General features: G+C 40.4%; 1 protein-coding gene across 2 annotated transcripts in view; it reads right to left on the minus strand.

Moving 5' to 3' along the window:
- The window catches only part of lrrc75bb (leucine rich repeat containing 75Bb), a 39,791-nt gene extending 28,068 nt beyond the window's left edge, over positions 1-11,723 (minus strand). The window contains exons 1-2 of one of the 2 annotated variants that reach the window (XM_063478596.1): positions 11,622-11,723; positions 11,206-11,514 (exon numbers count right to left, since the gene is read on the minus strand). In XM_063478596.1, coding sequence (XP_063334666.1) covers positions 11,206-11,493 — 288 coding nt within the window. In that variant the 5' untranslated portion in view covers positions 11,494-11,514; positions 11,622-11,723. Of the gene's footprint in view, positions 1-11,205 lie in introns of both variants that reach the window. The other variant, XM_063478595.1, reaches the window with a different exon arrangement.
- Positions 11,724-20,142: the final 8,419 nt, after the last annotated feature.

Genomic DNA, 20,142 nt, shown 5'->3' on the forward strand with positions numbered 1-20,142 from the left:
TGTGGAAACCTAATTTTCTTCCAGTTTATTCCTCAGTAAAAAGAAAAGACCTTGACCTTGGCATGACGTACCACTTTCTCTGATAGGCCACATTAGTTTCATTAAAATGAATATCCTCCCTCATATTTTATAAAATTTGTAGATGCTTCCTCTGTACTTGCCCAGAAGAATATTCAGGATATACAAAAGGCCTTCTCTAAATGAATCTGTCATGGCAAAAAACCTAACAGAGGCTTATACCTTTACAGTTACATACAGACATGGGTGGCCTTTCCATGCCTAAATTACTGTTCTACAACCAGACTTGCCATGCTCACATCTTTGGTCTTGGCTAATGCAAATCTTAAATTGGAATCATGTATTGCTTCTTGGAGTTCTCCACGCTTCCTATGGAGTCTGGTCACATGTTATGTCAGTAATATAAGCCTAGTGGTAAAGCACCATCTTATTTTATATAACAGTATTAAAGCCTGGCACTATATTACTAAATACCTTGGAAGGAATAATATGAAATCCTTGCTGTCCCTTATTGTCCAAAATGCTGACTTTCCTGCTGGCACTGGCTCATCTGCTTTCTCCTTATTGTGGGACGGGGGATTCGTGCACTTGGAGACCTGTTTGAAGATAATGTGTCCAAAGGAACAATTCTTTGGATATTTTTAAGTTAGGCACTTTTTATCTTCTAATCTCACCTCTACTTCTATTAACCTACCTACCTACCTACAGGGTTCAGTTACCTACCTATAGCATCATAGAGAGGTTTGTCTTAGAGCCTTAATCTGGGAAGTCTTTTATTTCACTATTCTACTCCCTTCTCTGTTCCTCTGATGAATATGAGCTGCCTAATATTGCTCATAAGTGGGAAAAGGATTTAGGCACAGAATATATAGAGGATGACTGGCAGGGAGCTATAACCCTGATAAAATCTACCCTCATATGCAATAGACAGAGCCACTCAGTATAAGATTCTTCACAGATTGCATATCACCCCTGTTGTTTTGTACAAGATAAACTGCTCTCTCCCTCCTCTGTTCTCTTCTGATTGGGGAACATATTTTCACTGCTTCTGGGAGTGTAAATTGATTTCCAGGTTGTGGTCATTTATATCTAAGGAACATAGTAGAATATTTAAAATGAAAATTTAGAACGATGCTGGTGTTTTCCTCTTAGGCCTATCCTCTAGAGAGTTGCATCTAGCAGTAGCACACTACAGACTTCTGGAGAAGCTTCTTTTAATTGCCAGAAAGTGTATTTCCAGAAAGGGTCTGGTTTGAGGGTCTGGTCACTCTTTCTAGACTATGTACCTCCTGGCCTGAACCCCCCCCCCCCCCAAAAAAAAAAGTCCAACACTTATCCAATGTCACAAAATGTATTTCTGTCCAGGGTTTAATTACTTCTTTGCCAACGTCTTGTGTTGATGATAAAGAATATAACCACTCATGCTCCCTGAACCACTCTTGCACATTTTAAGCTCAATGAATCCTGGCTTTGTCATCTTGGAATATGACTCTGATGGACAAACCTGGTCATTCAGTATGTTCAGGTTGTCAGCCGAACTCATTTTTGGGCACATAATGTTGCTGAAGCTAAACCTTCAATCTAGACACTGGCAAGCAGATCGTTATTGGTTAGTGCCTCTGCTGATTGGGCTTTTTTCAATCCATCCTGCAGATGCTCATTTGGACTGATAGCTAGACAGTTTGCAGGGTAGATCAGTGCCTCATTGTCATGTTGCTCAAGCTGTTCGTGAGCAGATTTTGTGGAGTGGTGCTACGGGTGGGGAGCACCATTGTTATATTATAGCAACACAGTGGTGGAGAAAATGAAACTTCTGTTGCCTCGTATCTCCTTTGCAAATGTTAAAAAAGCTTGATCTACAGAGAAGTGCACACAAGCATAAAGCATCACAATCTTTTACTAACTGAAGTTGATCTACTCCGACATATTAAGAGATTACTGGCATTTTTTACAGCATGAAAAGAATAGAAAAACATGTTCCTCTGGCCCATTCTCTTACAGTTTACAGTGATGGCAGATTTACATAAGGACACAACAAGAGATTGTGGACCTTAAAAATTTGCAAAGCTATGTAAACATACATATAACAATGTACAACTGTCCTCATTCAGGCTTTCAGTACAGCCCACCGGGATCCACAGTGCAACCTTTTTTTTGGTTGCAGAGACAAACCTGTCAGACTGCTAACTTTAACTGTTTCTGCCTGCACAAGTACACGCGAGAGTCTTCACTCCCCCCAGGCATCTGAGAAATGAAGATCTAGTAGTAATGCCACCACATCCGACAACATTGTGCGTAATGTAGCAATTTCTGCCAGAGTTTCATGTGGGTTTTTACTCAATCATGTGGGTTTTTAATCAAAACACGCACAGGTAAACTCCAGGGTTCAGTTAACATGTGAGAGGGCTATAGCTATACCTGTGCAACCTGCAAGAACATAAGTTTATTTTGCCTGGTTCTCAGGACAGGGTTATTTCATTAAAACAAAGTTAAAGCTACAGACACTGAAAAAGAACTTTTGCAACATGGATAAAACTTGCAGCATGTTCAGTCACAACTAAGAGGATGGTTTTTGTTGCTGGTTTGAGATGTTACCCTGAAACTGTAAGAAATGGTGTGAGGCTGTGAACTGCATCTCCTCTCAACTGTTTGATGCATCAGAAGTCACATGTATAATAACCCCCCCTCCTCAAAAATGCTGTGAAGACAACAGATCCTCTGTCACAGGTGCACCACTTCAGGGCTGAATGCAGGGATGCTAAAATGAACAATCAGTGTGATATTTGGAGCTGGACACTTACATTAACCAGTTGAAATGGGAAAAAATGTAAGACCTCTAATCCGTTTGAGGATAATGCTTTTTGATTCAATCTAACGTCGCTTTTCTTTGATCTTCATAGTTCATAACTAGAAGACTGTGTGATGTGCAGAAGATTTTAATAAAACCATGAAACAGGTCACATCCCCAGTGGGGTGGCTGATGATATTTTTTCATCGGGCTTTATTTTCGTTTGCGGCAACAATGTAAATACAGTATATTGAAGCTGCGTCTTGAGGTACTGACGTGTCATTAACAGCCAGTGTTTGAGATGTAATGTTTTCAGACGCGCTGAATAACCCCAGCAGCACGCAGTGTCAGCCACCTTTTCAATGAAGACGCCGACACATGCACGTAAACACACAACAAGCCATATTAAAAAAAGAAACAACAAACGGTGGAGAAGACATGAACGAAGCGGAGGAGACCAAATAATCCGAAGATTAAAGGCTGGCAGCAAAAGGAAAGGAAGTCAAAGGAAATCTGGTCTTTAAAGGCATAAACCATCAACGTCTTTTCCTAGTTCAAGACAAATTAAAGAGTTTCCCTACTCAGATATATCAACAGATTACAGACCTTTTTTTAAAATACGAAAAGAATATAAAATCGTGTTTCACTGGCCGATCTTCCTCTAACAGTTTACAGTGATGGCAGTTTTATGTAAGCATGCAACAAGAGGCCGTGGAGCTTAAAAATAAATACTGTCAGCTCTATATGAACTGAAAAGCTTTTCAAATTGCAGGCTGGAGGTTGAAGCTGTGTAAGACATGCTCTATATGTGCTGACAGCCATAACACTGCGGGGCACAGTGGAAGCAAAGAGGAAAACTCCCATCAGCATTTTCTCCTCCTCCAGCTTTTGAGTTGATTTATTACAGCAGAGATCTGTGGGATTCCCTGACGCTGGGCTATCCTCCAGACCAGCTCTCCTTTCAATAAACCTCATTAATTGGAGACAGAAGGTGCCACATGCGTCTAAAAGTGGAGGCATAGAGGATTTTGGAGATTATGATCATGATACGTGTTAGCCATAGTGCAGCTGCAGCATCAGATATGATTTTTTTTTTCTTTGTGTAGCATTCACAGCTAAATCGAAAGACATTTCAACTACGCAAAAAAAGATCTGATCCTGTGGATTAATCCGACCGATTCCTAAATATAAAAGCATGAAATGTTTTGCTATTTCTCACTGAGATGATGCCTGTGCATACGCCTGTGTGCCTTCAGATCCCACGACAAATGTCCCCTGTGAAAGCTGCATATCTAATCTGGTGTGTGCTTTGTCACAAAAAAGTCTGAATCGAGCGATGAGCTCCGAACCGCAGAACATCATCCCACACATGCAGTTCATTAGAATCCAATTAAATATATTGCAGAGTGCAACAAATCCAGTCCCACCATTTTATGTAGGAAGAAACATGCCAGAGCTGTCAGGTGAAGGATGTTCCAACTCCGGTTATGCTAACCCTTTTTTTTTTCTTCACTGACTGGACTAAATTCAAAATATCATGGCTGTAATATGAAAATGAAAGCTGTAAAGACTTAAACAACACTTTGGTAAGGGTAGGATGGAGTCTGTATGTTTGGTCAGAGGTGTCAGGACACAGTAAGATGACTATTTCTGTATTTTATGATATTTTTGTTGTTGCTTTTCGCTGTCACATTGATACATGGGAACGCTAAAATATGAGTCACTGCATATTGGTTTTGAAGTAGACACTTAGCTTAATTCAGGCTAGCATCCAGTGCTAGCCTGGCTTTGCAAAAAGTCAAGTATTTCTGAAACTAGCTTGTTCATTAGCCTGTGTATAGAAACCAAACTGTTTCTAGAAACAAAGTGTGGCGGAGTGTAGTCTGCGGTGCCGCTGCAGGGGAGGCAGATTCACCTGCACGGCATCCGCAATCACGACTCGCCGGCTTAAAGTCTGTGCTCTCTGACTGTTGTGGTTGTTGTTGTCAGAACGTTGAGCTGCGAACGTGGACGGGTCTTCTGTGGTTCTGTTACACAAACAAAAAACTTCTTGCGCCCTGTTAGTCACCTGAAACTTCAGGAAGTTATAACTTATTTGTAAAATTTGTAACACATGCTAATTAGCAAGCAAGCTTTAAAGAAACTTGCTGGTATACTTTGTTTCTCTCAGACAGAGTTGAGCTACGTCCTTCCCTCGGTGGCTGTATTATGAAGCAAGTTCAACAAAGCCAGGCTTTCCCTGTATTAGCTGCTATCATGACGGTTGTTGTCAACTTTCTTTATTAGCTCAGGCTTTCTCAGTATATGGTCACATAAATGGGGGAATTTGAGGTACTGCCTATTCTATAACACTGCAACTATGGTGCTGCAAATAAGACAATACTACATACTATAGTGCTGAAGAAAACTGGGAATTCATGATCATTGAAAGCACACCAAGCAAAGAAAAAATTATACTGATTGATATTTATATTACCACTTGGTGCTGCTTTCTAGCATGATAGCTGCACATTAGCACTCTGGAAGAAACATTAACCTCCTAAGACCTGAACTCTTTCATGGCATGCATTTTTAATTTCTCTTTGCTATTTGGGCTGATTGGGACCTGACGAATGTAAAAACAAAGAATTACCTTTTTTTTTTTTACCTGATTTTTTTCTGAGAAAAATGAGATCCACATATGAGGACATTTGTTTTAAATTTTGATAGACCAGTGGCAGTATAATGTCCTCCTAAGTGGATATCAAGCCCTTGTAGAGCAAAATTAAGTATTTTGGTCTAGACAACCCAAAATGTGATGTTCACATATGTGGGAGCCAGGTACTAGGACAGTGGTGGGCAAATCCAGGCCTCGAGGGCCGGTGCCCTGCAGGTTTTAGATATCACCCTGGGTGAACACACCTGAATCAAATGATGAGTTCATTCATTGGAGAACTTCAAGACATGTTGAGGAGGTCATTTAGCCATTTAAATCAGCTGTGTTGGATCAAGGACACATCTAAAACCTGCAGGACACCGGCCCTCGAGGCGTGGAGTTGCCCACCCCTGTACTAGGAGGTTAAATGTTACTGTGCTCAGATCTATCATACCCCCACAGTCAAATAAACAAGATATAGAGGGAGTTCAGCACCTAACCAAGCACAAGCCTGGAAATACCACGATGGCTGAGGGCAACGAGGCGCTTGCGGAGAAACTGAACCACGTCTTTGCACGCTTCACGGTGAAGGGACAAGAGGCAGCCGCAGCTCAAACATCGGACAACAGCAGCAGCCCAAGGTTCTTCATACCCAAGAACCTGAAACTGGACACCCTTTCTACACACTCCCCTGCTGCAGCCCATTAGCATCAATGGGGAGTGTGTAGAAAGGGTGTCCAGTTTCAGGTTCTTGGGTATGCACATAGGCAAAGACATCCAATGGAGCTCAAACACCTCAACGGTTGTAAAGAAGGCCCAACAGTGTCTCCATTTTGTGAGAATCCTCAGAAAAATGGACCCGAAGAGGGAGCTGCTGATCGTCTTGTACTGTTGCTCAAGTTAAAGTGTGCTGAGATACTGCATCTCTGTATAATTCTTCAGCTGCACCACGGCACACAAAAAGGCACTTCAGAGGGTCATTAATATGGCCCAAAAAATCATTGGACATCCTCTTCCCTCCCTGAAGGACCCGTACAGCACTCGCTGTCTCAAGAGGGCACGCAGCATCCTACGGGATTTCACACACCCAGGACACCGGGTGTTTAAGCTGCTGCCGCCTGGCAGGAGATTTAGGTTGCTGAGGTCACAAACAAACACACTCAAGGACAGCTTTTACAACAGGGCAATAGCCCTAATCAGGGCTAACAGCTGACCTGAATGGCTACCTCCCTTGACTTTTTTGGTGTGCAATAAAAATAATGTACAATAAGCATTCACTTATTCTTTTATTTATTAAGTCATTCATTTTTTTGCTCATACCTTTCTTGCACTTAAAAAAACACTTTCAAGTTACTCTGTTGTGTTTAGTTGTGTTGTGCTTGGTGCCGACGTGGGAGAGTTTCCAATTTCGTTGTACTATTGTACCAGGTATGACTGTGCAATGACAATAAAGAGTTATCTATCTTATCTATCTAATTAGGCTGACTGAAAATGATTGGCAATAAATAGCCTACACGTGTAAATGATTGATTTTCTAATCAGAGCTCTGTTAGCTGCTAACTCATCAGCGTTAGGACCAGTCACACTGTAAAATCCATTCAAAGCAGTCCACCGATGTGATTCAGTGTGAAGCTTTTATTTAGACTATTTAAACATTACCTCGCATGTACATAAGCAAGAATGCTACCATTAAGAGGGTTGCATCTTGGCTGCAATTCAGCTATACTGTTATTACCATATTAACAAACTTAAGGCAAGTTGATTTTCTTTTATATTTTAATTCCAAGGAGCCAGGCTGTTGTCATTTTTTAAGTGGTCTTGAGGAATAGTTCTCCAAGCTTTCTGAAGGCATTTTAAACTTTAACCGTGGACACTGAACTACGTTTTCACTCATTTTCAGTCCAGTCCTTTCACCTGACCAATTTCAGAGTTTTTTTTCTGTTAAGCCACTGACCACCAACCTCTGACTTATTCAATCATTAAAAGGCTTTTAAGTCAACTGAATAACCGGTGTTGCATCTACGCATAACAGACAACTTAGCAAAGAGCCAAATTTTCTTACCAGCAGCAAAACACACCATGTCCCCGCTTCTTTATTTGTATATCCAAAAATTGCCAAAGATAACACAGTTAGCAGGCATAAAATAGCTTTTTTAGACCAACAAGGTGATTCCCAAAGAGCCAAAAACATGACGTAGTGTGTCTTAAAAAAGGAAACTGGACAAGTGGTGAACAAAAGAAGAAGTGGCAGGTCTAAAAAAGATCTGAAAGTCATCTAATTAAGAAATAGGAAAAATCCTGTAGAGATCAGACACAGGACCCGAGAGATGCATCTGACCCTTCAGCTGATCCATCTACTGCTCACTGAACCCGCATCAAAAATGGTGTTAGTGGAAGGCTGGCTGTCAACAAGCCATTCTTAAAGAAGGGGATGAAAATGACAAAAACTGGACTAAAAATCGGTGGCAAGATGTTTTATGAAATGATGAATCCAAATGTTAAATTTCTGGTTTAAATCATCGTCAGTTTACATTGAGGTACAACAGTGAGTGTCTACAGCCATCTGTGTAACACAGCAGAGGCTCTGTCATGTTTTGGGGCTGGATTTCAACCAGTGGTGTCAGAGATCTTGTCAAAATTGATCAATTTTGAATGTAGAAAACTAGAGTCAGATTTTGACTCTTCATGCAATACCACTGGGAAAGCATCCGGTGCATTTATCAGCAGTGATCTGAAGCACACTGCCAATGAAGAACAAACAGCAGAACATTATCAGTCATAGATTGGCCTCCCCAAGCCTGATTATTACTGAAGCAGTGTGGGATCATCTTGACAGAGAGCGAAACAAAAGTCAGCCAATATCCAAATAAGAGCTTTGAATATCCTTCAAGAAGCCTGGAGAACTATTCCTGAAGACAACTTAAACAAATGACAAGAAAACTTGTCTAAGAGAGTTTAGGCTGCGTTGAAAAATTAAAGGTGGTCATACCAAATATCGACTTTCAAGCTTGTTAGAATTGTACAAATTATGTTTTTGCTTTATATGCCGCATTTCCATGTATTTTTTTTTATATCCATTTCTAGCCCACTGTTATTTAGGATGTTTTTCCAGTTAATAAAATAAGTGTGCTGTGACAGCTAATCTTAATCTTTAAAAAGGTCACATACAATAATGTGGAGCAGTTTAATTACTGTTTTCTCCATAGCTACATATTGGTAATTAATATCAGTATTTGCTGATTCTTTGTTTGCTAATAAATATCTAGAAGATCCCAAACTAATTAACTTAATGGCCCAGAAGGCAGATCTGCCACAGAGATATCATGTGGGGGCCGATGTTATTGGTTCCTCTTTGAAACGACTTCCTCGAAGTGAAAGACACTTGTTCCAGCATCCATCACTTCGAGGTGATTATCTCCAAAACCATCCGTCCCTGAGAGGAAAAGCTGCTTTACTGCTAGAGAACAACAACAGGAGATCAACTGCCAGTTTTTTTTCCCTCCAGTCTTGAAGTATTATTAGTCAGACACTTGGCTTCAGCCCCAACAACGTAGCAGTGCTCTGGCTTCACCTCACTGAGTGATGGAGAGAGTATTCGTGCTTCGTGAGCAGTTTAAATGCCGAGCTATGGAGAAAGCAGCCCCTGCACACGACCAACAAATCTACATGTTGATCTTTAAAATCCTTAAAAAAAAATAAAAAGAAATGACTGACTGTAGGTCTGCTTTAATAAACATAGACACTTTGAAGTCTTAAAGGAATATGTATGAGTCACATCCCTCCTGCTTCATGCAAATAGTGTATGAAGCTTAACAATTCATCCTATTTTGTGCTCTGCTATTGGTTTTAGCAGAAGGATACCCACAAATCTGTCTTTAATTCAGACTTTTGAGAGCTTCCCATCAGCATTGTTTCCTGCTTTAATCTGCACACATCTGTATAATTTATTCTACGGCACCCTACAGATGGGCAGGGACTTTTCATGACAGGAGGCCCTCTTGATCAAAACTGCTTTTGTCTGAACTTCAAAACTGTTCCCTTTGATCAATGCACAGCTAACAGAAGGCAGCAGGAAGCTCAGGCTTCAAGCTTGAAAAATATTTATTTTTTCTTATTTCTCTAGTTTGTATAAATCTAGAGCAAGGATTAAACCAGAGATGGCAACACACAGCAATGTGTAACAGATGAGAGAAGAAAGCCTTCCCTTACCCTAGACCTGTATATTATTTCAGAGCTATGAAGCTGGGGAAAGAAAGGTGTTTCGATCGGGGACTGATTAGAGCTATTTTTAACAATGGTGCATTATAACCTCCAAGACTTTTGGATAAACTGCTTCTTAAGCCTTCTTAACAATGAAAACAGTGAACAGACATGCCATTCATTTACATTATATACAGGCTTTGTATACTCTATAAACTTGACTGGTAAACAGTCACCCCAGGTTCTTAAGTCTGCCTACTCACACTTTCAGTGTTAATATAAAAGGCTGATAAAAATATTGAGCCTGGGTTTATCATCTCCATCTTCATCATCTGAATCTTAATATTTCACCAGCATCTGAATTTTTAATCTCACATTTCTAAGCTCATTCAATCCTATTTCGTTCAACCAAAAAACAATGCATAAATCAAACACAGATCATTTAGACCCACCCATAATTTAGAGCTTTTAGTATGCACTTTAATTTTCCCTCATCTCTCACATTTTATGTGCGTCCCTCAGTCCTGCTTAGCCCATCTTCAGCTCATCCAGAATTGCAGCTGCTCACAAAAAACATGGCCACCACCCTTCTTATCCTGGCTTCCCTTTCACTGACATCCAGTGAAATGTGTGAATTCATTTCAAAGTGTTACTAATTTCATATAAAGCCTTTATAGCCTTGTATGGCCAGGCTCCAGGCTCCGGTCATCTGAGCAGAGTCTTTATACTGACCCAAGCTCTAATTTGAAATCTTTTTGACTTTATTGTAAACTCTTTTGAGGTTGTAGTACATCACTTTAGAACAGCCCCCTCAGCTTATCAGGTATGCTGAATAAGTGGGTGTGTTTTAAATAACTACTGAGAACTAATTTCTGTGGTTCCATATGTTTCTCTAATCTTTCAGCCAGTATTTTTGTGATATAACTCAAACCGAATGGATGCACAGAACTATGCGTTTATGAAAAAACACAATCAAAAGATTGTGTTTGCCTGTGTGTTTGCATGATAGGTTGTGTATACTTATCTTTAATGTGTTTTTTTTTAATTGTGAAGAGCTCTGCAACAATGTGTTAAGAAATGCCGTACAACAACAACAAAATAAAATCATTATTTATAGTATAATAATGTTTGATTGGACCAGAATTTAACCAAAGAAACAGACTTTATGGAATTATTCAGCATGCCTTCATTTGAGGAGAAGTTGCACAGGATTTTAGAAATCAGAAACACTGATGGCCAAAGGCTATTACTAGCTGGGGTGTGATCATTATGCTGAACTTCTGCTTTTAGTGAATGTTCTGTTAGACGTGACCAGGTTTTAGCAGACATGCAAAAACTGAACTACAGAATTTTACAAATGCACTTGTGGATGGTTCAAACATTAAGCACACAGTTTCACGCAAAACCAGCTTCCTAGCGATTTAATTAAGAAGGCCAGTTGCTTAAAAACCACCCTCCATCCTTTAGTCACAAAGTTTCAGGTACACTAGGAATAAAGTACTCCCCCCTCCCCCAAGCTTCCACAGTAAGCGCATGCATGATTAAAATAAGCTCAGTCCCTTGCCTTTCTCAGCACTTTCAGCACTTCGGCCGCTTGCTCCATCTTCTGCTCCCGGAGAAGCCTCTGGATTTCCCGGACCCAAGCCACCCGCCTGACATATGGGCTGTGGTTGGTTTTCCGCAGCATCCCTGGAAGCTTGTCGGACTTGAGCATCAGGGAGGTAAACAAGAAGTCTCCGCTCCTGCCGCCACTCCTCTCGCTCTCTCCAGGAATATCATTCCTCTGGCGTCTCCTTTTTGACAATTTGCTATCAAAATCGAGACTTCTCTGTCTGGTCAACTTAGAGCCCATCACTCCTGGGAGGATGTGTCACTGTTGGTGCGGAGAGCGAATTTTCAGCGTGCAGCCAAAACATCACACTTAACTTGAAATGTGAGGAGATGCATAAAATAGTGGCTCAAAGTTTGAAGGCTACTAACCAACCGCACAGCATCGCCACCGTAAATGTGCGGCTGGTTTCGCCGCCGTCTTCTCTCAGTCTGCATCTGTCCATGCACTGCCTAAGCACTCTGGCATCCCTCGCTTTACTCGGGGATGGTGTTTCGTTTCTTCTCAGCCAATCAGATCGGTAGCCTACTCGCTGCACAGCTTGAGAGTGCAGGAAAACACTCAGCTGAGTTTTCTTGCATAGCTATTAGAGTTGGCTAAAGCTGAACTACAATCTGAAACTGGGTGTGAATAAAGTGAATACAAATAAAAGCATCCAGAAAATATGTTTAGTTTGAGTTTTTGTCAGTTTGGTGAAATTTGTTATCACAACATGATGCTTTGATGCGTCTGTTTATTGAATTTCCCCCAGGGATCAATAAAGTATTCTGATTCTGATTCAGTGGTATTTACACTCACTGGCCACTTTGTTAGGTACACATGTTCAACTTATTAAAGTAAATATACAATCACGACCTGTTAATGTTCAAAGTGAGCATCAGAGTGGGCCAGAAATGTGACCTACGTGACTTGATTGAACGTGTCATGGCTGTTGGTGTCAGTCAGACTGTCATACTGGGATTTTCCCACTCACTCATCTCTAGGGTTTACAGAGAATGGTCTGAAAAACAATATATCCAGTGATCAGCCGTTTTGTGGGTGAAAATGCCTTGCTGATGTCAGAGGTCAGAGGAAAATTGTCACACTGCTTTGAGCTGATAGGAAAGCAACAGTAAGTCAAATAAATACTCATTATGACAAAGGTATGCAGAAGTGCATCTCTAAATGCACACTGGATCTTGTAGCAGATGGGCTAAAACAGCAGAAGACCACACTGAGCAGCACTTCTATCAGCTAAAAACAGTAAAATAAATGTCATAATCTGCACAGGTTCACCAAAATTGGACAACAGGAGATTGGAAAAATGTTGTCTGGTCTGATGGGCATTGATTTCCACCGTGACAGTACAATGGTAGGAATCAGACTTTGAAAAAAAAAAGCATGGATCTATCCGGGCTAGTGCCAGCAGTTTAGGCTGCTGGTGGTGTAACAGTGTGGGGATATTTTCTTGGCATTTTTTTAGGCCCCTTAGAACCAACCGAGCATCGTTTAAATGCCACAGTCTGCCTGAGTATTGCTGCTGACCATGTCTCTTTATGACCACAGTGTACCCATCTTCTGATGGGCGCTTTCAGCGGGGTGATGCACCACATCACAAATCTTGGATTATCTGAGATTGGTTTCTGAAATGTCTTCTCAAATGTCCTCCACAGTCACACGATTTCAATCCAATAGAGCACCTTTGGGATGTGGTGGAACAGGAGACTCACATCATGGACGTGGAGGTGATAAATCTGCAGCAACTTTGTAATGCTGTCATGTTACCAAGTTTAACAAGCCTTGTAAGCCAAAGATACTTGCATTTTTTTCAGTCCTGTTATCAAAACTCATGTGACATCTAAAAAACATGTTTAAAACATGGACGAATTCCATTGACTTCCCAAGAAAAGTCAAGAAAGTCAAATAACTGATATTTGTGTACACACAGAAACTGTGTTTTTTAAAAGATCCAAAGGTACATTTATCAGTTCAAGTAGACACAAACCTCAAGTTCATCATATTTATTAAGCAACATAATTGCAGAAACAAAGCAAAGTAACAGGATTGAACATGTCCTGAGAATGTGTGCATGTCAGTGTGTGTGTGTGTGTGTGTGAGTGTGTGTGAGTGTGTGTGAGTGTGTGAAAACAAACTTATGTAACCTTTTCTAAGAGTCCCTCTCTAGTTTGGACCTCTTTTTCAATTTCCATATAGCAGGCTGTGACTGGCTTCAGTGGTGGGATGACCCCAGTTTTGTTCATGCACCTCAACATGTATATCTGTGTATCTGTGATGACACCTGGTTGGAGGTCACCACAACTTTACCACACACCATTTGCCAACAACTTCAGGACTTTGCCCCAGAATGTCTGTGGCTTTGGGTGCTGTCTGTTAATGATTGAGTGTGAAATGCTTCGCATCAAAACACTCACAGATCAGAATTTAGTGTGCACAGGCACCCGACGTCCCTGCATGTCAGTTTTGCCTGGGCAATGGTCACTGCCTGATGTATCCTCATAGTGGATGGAATTGATGGCACATCTTTGGGCATCTCCTGAACTGCTTTCTCTACTGCATCATCATTGGCAAAAAACAACCTGATTGCCGTTTCTGTCTTCTGTAACACAGCAAGCAGTTCTGCAGCATCAGGAATGTCTGTCCCTTTGCTGACCAGACTGTCAGCCTTCCTCTTTAGGGCTCCTCCCACACCACCCAGTGCACCCTTAACGTGGATCGCCTCAAAGAAGTTCCATGTCCCAGCAGCGAATCCTTGTTTGAACAGTTCATGGGCTGTCACTACAAAAATGGATCGTGGAGACCTTTGGATGTGCCCTCTGTCATGCACCGGTGACGAGTACTGCCAGATTGCTGGTGGGCCCTTAAATCTTGTTCCTTTAACTTGAACTTTCCTTTAAGATTGTTTAACAACTCTCAACCTAAAATGTATTTAGGTGCAGTTGTGAAAGTGGAACTGGAGAACCCACCTGTGAGGCTGAGTGAGGCTAGAGGTAAAAAATCCTTTTTCCTTGACATGTAGTTTGAACAGCTGTGTTTGAATGTCAGGGAACAATGTCAGGGAACGTCAGCTCCTTAGATTACCATGACCTGGATGACTGAGAACCTACAGACATGTTTTCTTTCCTTGTATGGAAACCTAGTATAACCCTTGTCAAACATCTAATTTAGAGGGGTTGTCCCCCCTTCATCTTGCATTTAATTCTGCCTTGACACCATCATTATGGTCTATGGCAGCAGGTAACAGCCACTTTCTCTAAACACAAGAGTAACAACAACACAGAAATTAGTTTATTAATCTAGACCTTTTTCTAAAACTGAAGTGGGTAATGAGAAAGCTTATAATTTCTGACTTACTGTAGCAGTACTGAACAGTCATGACTAATCTTATACAGATCCTTGAAGAGAGATGCAAGTGGACATTTGAGAACGAAATCGAACTCTTTGTTTACTGTGCATCTCACCTTTTATCTGCCCTTGTGTCTCCAAACTGATGCAGAGCCTTTGGGATGCTGTGCTGCAGGATGTGTCGGCGCTCACAGGCGGAGGCCTACTCCAGGAGCAGCAGGTGTAGGGAAAAAAAATCTTTAATGATCTGCAGCTCCATCTCCTGGATTCCTCATTCTCTCTGTTCTGCTTGAGGGACACCACGGTCACCGTGTGGTTTATGAGATGTGGGCTAACATTTAAATTCAAGGAGAATCACTAACGTGCTGCGAGAACACCTGTGGCTCACTTTGCTCACTGCTCTTTATGGTGGTGGGGTGAGGCATTCCTTTACCTTCCCAGCCACACTCATGCTTCTTAGCTGACGTGTCTCAGTGGTTCAAAATACCTGCATGCAACATAGGAACTGATTTACCAACCTGCGTTGCACCACCACCACATAGATGGTTTGGGGTCAGGCTTTGCCATGAGCTCCTTATATGCTTTTGTATGCCAGACTGTCATAAAATGCTGTGTGAGGCAAGGCAGGAAAGGACCTAGATGTAGGACTCTCAGGCAGAACTAAACTCCACAATAATTTAAAAATACCCAAAAAAGAATGTCAAAAAAAAATCCCCAAACCTCCGACAAACTCAAAACTGACCATGACACAGACATAGCTGCCTTTACAAGATAAAAATAGCACAGTGAAAAAGAAGTGAAGACTAGGATGTATCGGCACATATGAAAAGCAGCTGTTTTGTTAGTAGAACAAGATGATATTGCTGCATTACACACTATATGAATGAAGACTCCATATTGAGTCTTCATCCTCACAGGGCTGGGTAATAACTAATAAAATGTTATCTAAGTTACACAATCAGAAAAAATAATAAGTAACTACATTTAGATTGACAAGAACTGCTTGATTAATCTCTGATTACGTGGTTAGATTCAGATTAATTCTGATTATGTTCCACTGTATATTAAAATTACTCCTTGAACTTTAATCATGCTAATAAAACCCATGCAGGCCACAGGTTGAACAATGCAAACTCCATAACAGAAACTCCACAACTAGTCTGGTGGAACCTAACTAGGAAACTTGGAGTGCAATTTGTATTTTAGATTAATCTGACTCACCCTGAGTTCTGCAATAACATCTTTTATTAAAGAAGCCATTAAACCAAACTTAAAAAAAAAATCTGTCTGGCGGAAGGCAGTCAGTTGGGTGGAGCCTGAGGAGAAATCTACAGCTTCATTGTTCTTGTGAAAAAGGAAATAACAATATCCTATCTCTTCTATGTTTTGTTGCATTATGAAGGCACCATTTTCCTGCTGTTCTCTTTCGTCTGACATGGAGCAATGCACCTAACTCTGAATATTTAGTACAGCCTGAGGGTTACAGCTATGAAAACATCAATGCTGTCTGTTGGTGATGTCACAGCAGGAACAAAGTGATGGGGACAAATTAGAAAAAAAGAAGAAGACTATAATTGTTTTGTTTGGCAATTCAAAGGTCAAAGGTCTGTGTTCCTTAAATGCCTAAATTGGATTTTTGAGTGCTTTGATAGCTGGGGCTCCACAGATTCAAGATTCGTTATTTGTCACATGCATAGTGATACAAGTACAACACACAGTCAAATGTGTCCTGAACTGCTCCTTTGACTGTGCAAGACATTATAAAAAATAAGTACATTTAAATTAAAAATCTGGAAATTTTACATTTAAATCTGAAAAAAGTAAAATGTGTGAATGGAATGTTAAAGTGCTTTGTGCCATATTAGCACAACAATGTATACGACAGAGCAATGAAAGCAGAGAAAACAAAGTGACCAGAGTAATGTAAACAGAGTATTTTAACAGGATAATTAAACAGAGTGACCAGAGTAATATAAATAGTAGTGAAGCAGTATGACCAGTGTAGCAGTGTGTGATGTAATAATAAATCAGATATGATATGAAACATGACAGTAAAAGTTCTGGGATGTGACAAGAATATGATGTAAGGTCCTGTTTCCGTCACTTTGGGTGATGCTATGATTCCCACACCAGGATGTGATGTTCTGTGTGAGGATGCTCTCCACAGGGCCACATGGGACAAGGGATCCAGAATTTAAAACACACATAGGGAAAATACAGCTAAATGACCAGAGCCATCCTGCAAACCATCTCAATCTGGCCTCTGATATCCTTAAAGACAAACCCCAGCATTAGGATGGAATGAAACATTATTTTAGTTGAGGTGAACAACTCTACATAATAACAAAACGACCTACAGGGAGCAGGTCAGGCCTCTCACAGGTTATTGCTATCACAATAATTTGGATTTAAACACTACAAAAATCAAGGAAATGATAGTGGACTTCTAGAAGTAGAGCAGGTAGATAGTTTTAGGTTCCTTGGTGCTTACATTTAGCCTGACCTCATTTGAACCACACAAAGATCTCCTGTCAGGTGGGGAAGGCCCAGCCTAGGCTTTTGCTTCCTGAGGAAGCTAAAACACGCTCACCTCCCTCGCTACCTGCTGAGCAGCTTCTATCGTTCAACAGCAGAGAGCCTTCTGACCCTCTGCTGCGTGGTGTGGTTCGCCAGCTGCACAGCTGGTGAGGGCAGGTGGTGGTCAGCGCGACACCCTGACTCCAGTGGAAAGCCAGGTGTATAATAATGGCTCACACCCACCCCGGACATCACTGATTCTTTGCCCTGCTCTCTGGGGAAAGATTCAGATTAATCAAATTCAGCAGTTTAAAAGAATCAGCCTCTTCTCAGTAAAAAGCACATTCTGTTTGATTCTATTCTATAATAGGTTGGCGCTGCTACATCACTCATTTCCACCTGTGTGTGTTTTCTGTGATGAGCTACACTGAAAGCTTACACAGAATTTAACCCAGTGAAGCCCGAACCATTAAATAATTACCAGAAAATTCAATTAAAAAAACAAAAAACTGGAGTGCTTATTTAAGAAATCCACACAAATATACTAAATAGACATACGAAATGTAAATACATATATAAAAATATATCAATTTGCATATATGAGTTTGTCATTTTATCATAAATTAAAAATCCTATCATTTTAGCTACATCTGGCAATCATGCAGTTTATTGCTCACATAAGTGCTGCATGTCCCTGACTGTATACATCAGTTTTTTTTAGGAAAAAAATGTCACAGTGAGGATGTAGAGCTCTCAAAAACCCATGTATGTGGGTAGATTTTCTAACAGAAAATCCTTGGTTTTTAAACAAGGACGTATTTGAATGTAAAATCCATAGTTTAGCATAATTCAACACCAGGTGCACCATATTTCAATTTAGTTATTAGAAGTGTGGTTCTTTGCTAAAGTAAAGATGTTCCTGGATTAATTCAAGTTTTGAGGTTCAATTCAGTCAAAAATAAGAAGGTAATCCATCGTGTCCCTGCTGCTCTCGGCCTGAATGCTTTTTTTTTTTTTTTTCTTTTAAACCTGTCCCGTTTGGTTCTTTTGCCATCAGAATTATTGTCTAAAGGCGAAGAAAGATGCCCAACGGATTTACTTTACCAAATGGACCATCCCAGCCTTGCCGTAATGGTCCATTTGATTTACCTTTTATTGTTTATTTTATTTTATTTTATTTTTTTTACTTGCTAGATACGGGACAGGGGAAAAGAAAAGGGAGAAAGAAAGAGGGGGGAAAAAACAAAACAAACAAAAAAAAAAACAGCGGAGAAGAGGGACGGGGATAAAGGGCAAAAAACAAAAACCAACAAAATAAGCAGACAAAAAATACATATATCGATCACCTGGATCACCTGTTGAGAAAGAAAAAAGAAAACAAGCAGAAGAAAACGAGAGTAATAGAATAAACAACATCACAATGATATATGGGAATATAACACTAAATACTTAATATTAAACATTATTGTGCAGCACGTAAGATCGACAGCGCACAGTGTGCTTTGAGGTAGGAGCCAAAAAGGGTGTAGTTTGTGTGTGTGATCACCTGTGTGTACACCTGTGAGCATGAGCGCGCTCGGCCTGAATGCTTACTTAACTGACCTTCCTCAGTCAGCTTTGCACTCGTTCACATGGTTCTCCTACAGCTGGTTCACAGAGTTTGTTTCCTCGCCTCATGGCAGATCTTCTCCCTCGCAGCCGAGAAAGCCTTCACTTTTCCGGTGAGGAGGCACTTTATTTAAAAACCTAAATATTAAAGGTTTTGTGTGAAGTCATAGAAAGAAATAAAACTCAATGACATTTCTGCAGGCACTGCGTTACTTAAGAGCAGGGAAACAGGTCCTGTGTTAACTATATAACGTTTGGCATTTCTTTAAAGTGAACCATCAGCAAACTGAGGCTACTGCTGGTTAATCTTTTTCACAGATAAAGTATTACCACAGATAAAGAGCCTTTCATCTGGCGATTATTTCTTACTTTTAGCTAAAGGGGTGTGCAATTGTCTGTGGATATTAGAAAGTTGCTTGAATACAGAAAACTAATTATTTGAAAGCAGCTGTCTAAGTTTTTTTTTTTTCATTTTCTTTACTTTCGTTCTGCCTGCATCTTTCACCCCAATCAAAAACACAAGTATGGTGTTTTATGGTGGGATGGTTTAAAGTTTAACTACTTTGTGACAATCACACATCGAGACCTTGAGTGAGCCGTTTACCGTTCAACTCCTGCAGACCGTGGCACAGCGTGCAGCCTACTGCTGAGACCCCGAGAGGAACTGAAGTAAGACAGGTGATTGATTCATATCTGTGAAATCAAAATGTTCAATTTAAATTGAAGAACGGGGCCGTTTTCAGTTTATTGAAGTTATTTTGTATGTGAGGTGTGAAAACAGATGACAACTTTGTATAACTAGTCAGTTTATACTGATGTGCACCAATATTAAATGTGCTGTGCAGCTATTAATTTGCTTTCCCATCACATTCTCTGGTTTTATTCGTGTAGTAAAGCTTTGCAGGCTACAGTTTCCAAGAAGTTTTTTCAGGGAAGTATTAGAAATGGATTCTCTTAGGTCTCTTACTGTGGTTATGTTAATATTACACAACGTTGGAAATCTTGTGCCTCAGACTTATCAAATCTACAAATCTTTTCCTCAAACTGGCATTGCTGACCTTGATCAAATGGGAATACATGATGAGCGTAGCTGTATAATGATGACTAAATTTCTAAATTATTTACCCAAGCCACTGGACATGATATATATTTTTAGTTTTCTTTCTGCTGAATTAATTTCATCTACAACCTCTTTATGTAGCTGGTACAGGTGCGAGCAGTCATGTTTGGTTTCACATTGCACAACGTATGGTGTTATAATTGCACATTTAAACATGTATTGTATGTCTGTCAGAGGATGTATAATCTCCTCAGTGTTTTGCATGTTCCTGCTGCTTTGTTTTAGCTCAACATTGTAACTTTTAAAATACAAGCCAAGTCTTCTGAGGTATTAAAGAAATTATTTGTTGTGTTTGAGGTACAAAA

The sequence above is a fragment of the Pelmatolapia mariae genome, linkage group LG7 (assembly GCF_036321145.2).
Source record: "Pelmatolapia mariae isolate MD_Pm_ZW linkage group LG7, Pm_UMD_F_2, whole genome shotgun sequence".
In the NCBI taxonomy this organism is placed as follows: Eukaryota; Metazoa; Chordata; class Actinopteri; order Cichliformes; family Cichlidae; genus Pelmatolapia; species Pelmatolapia mariae.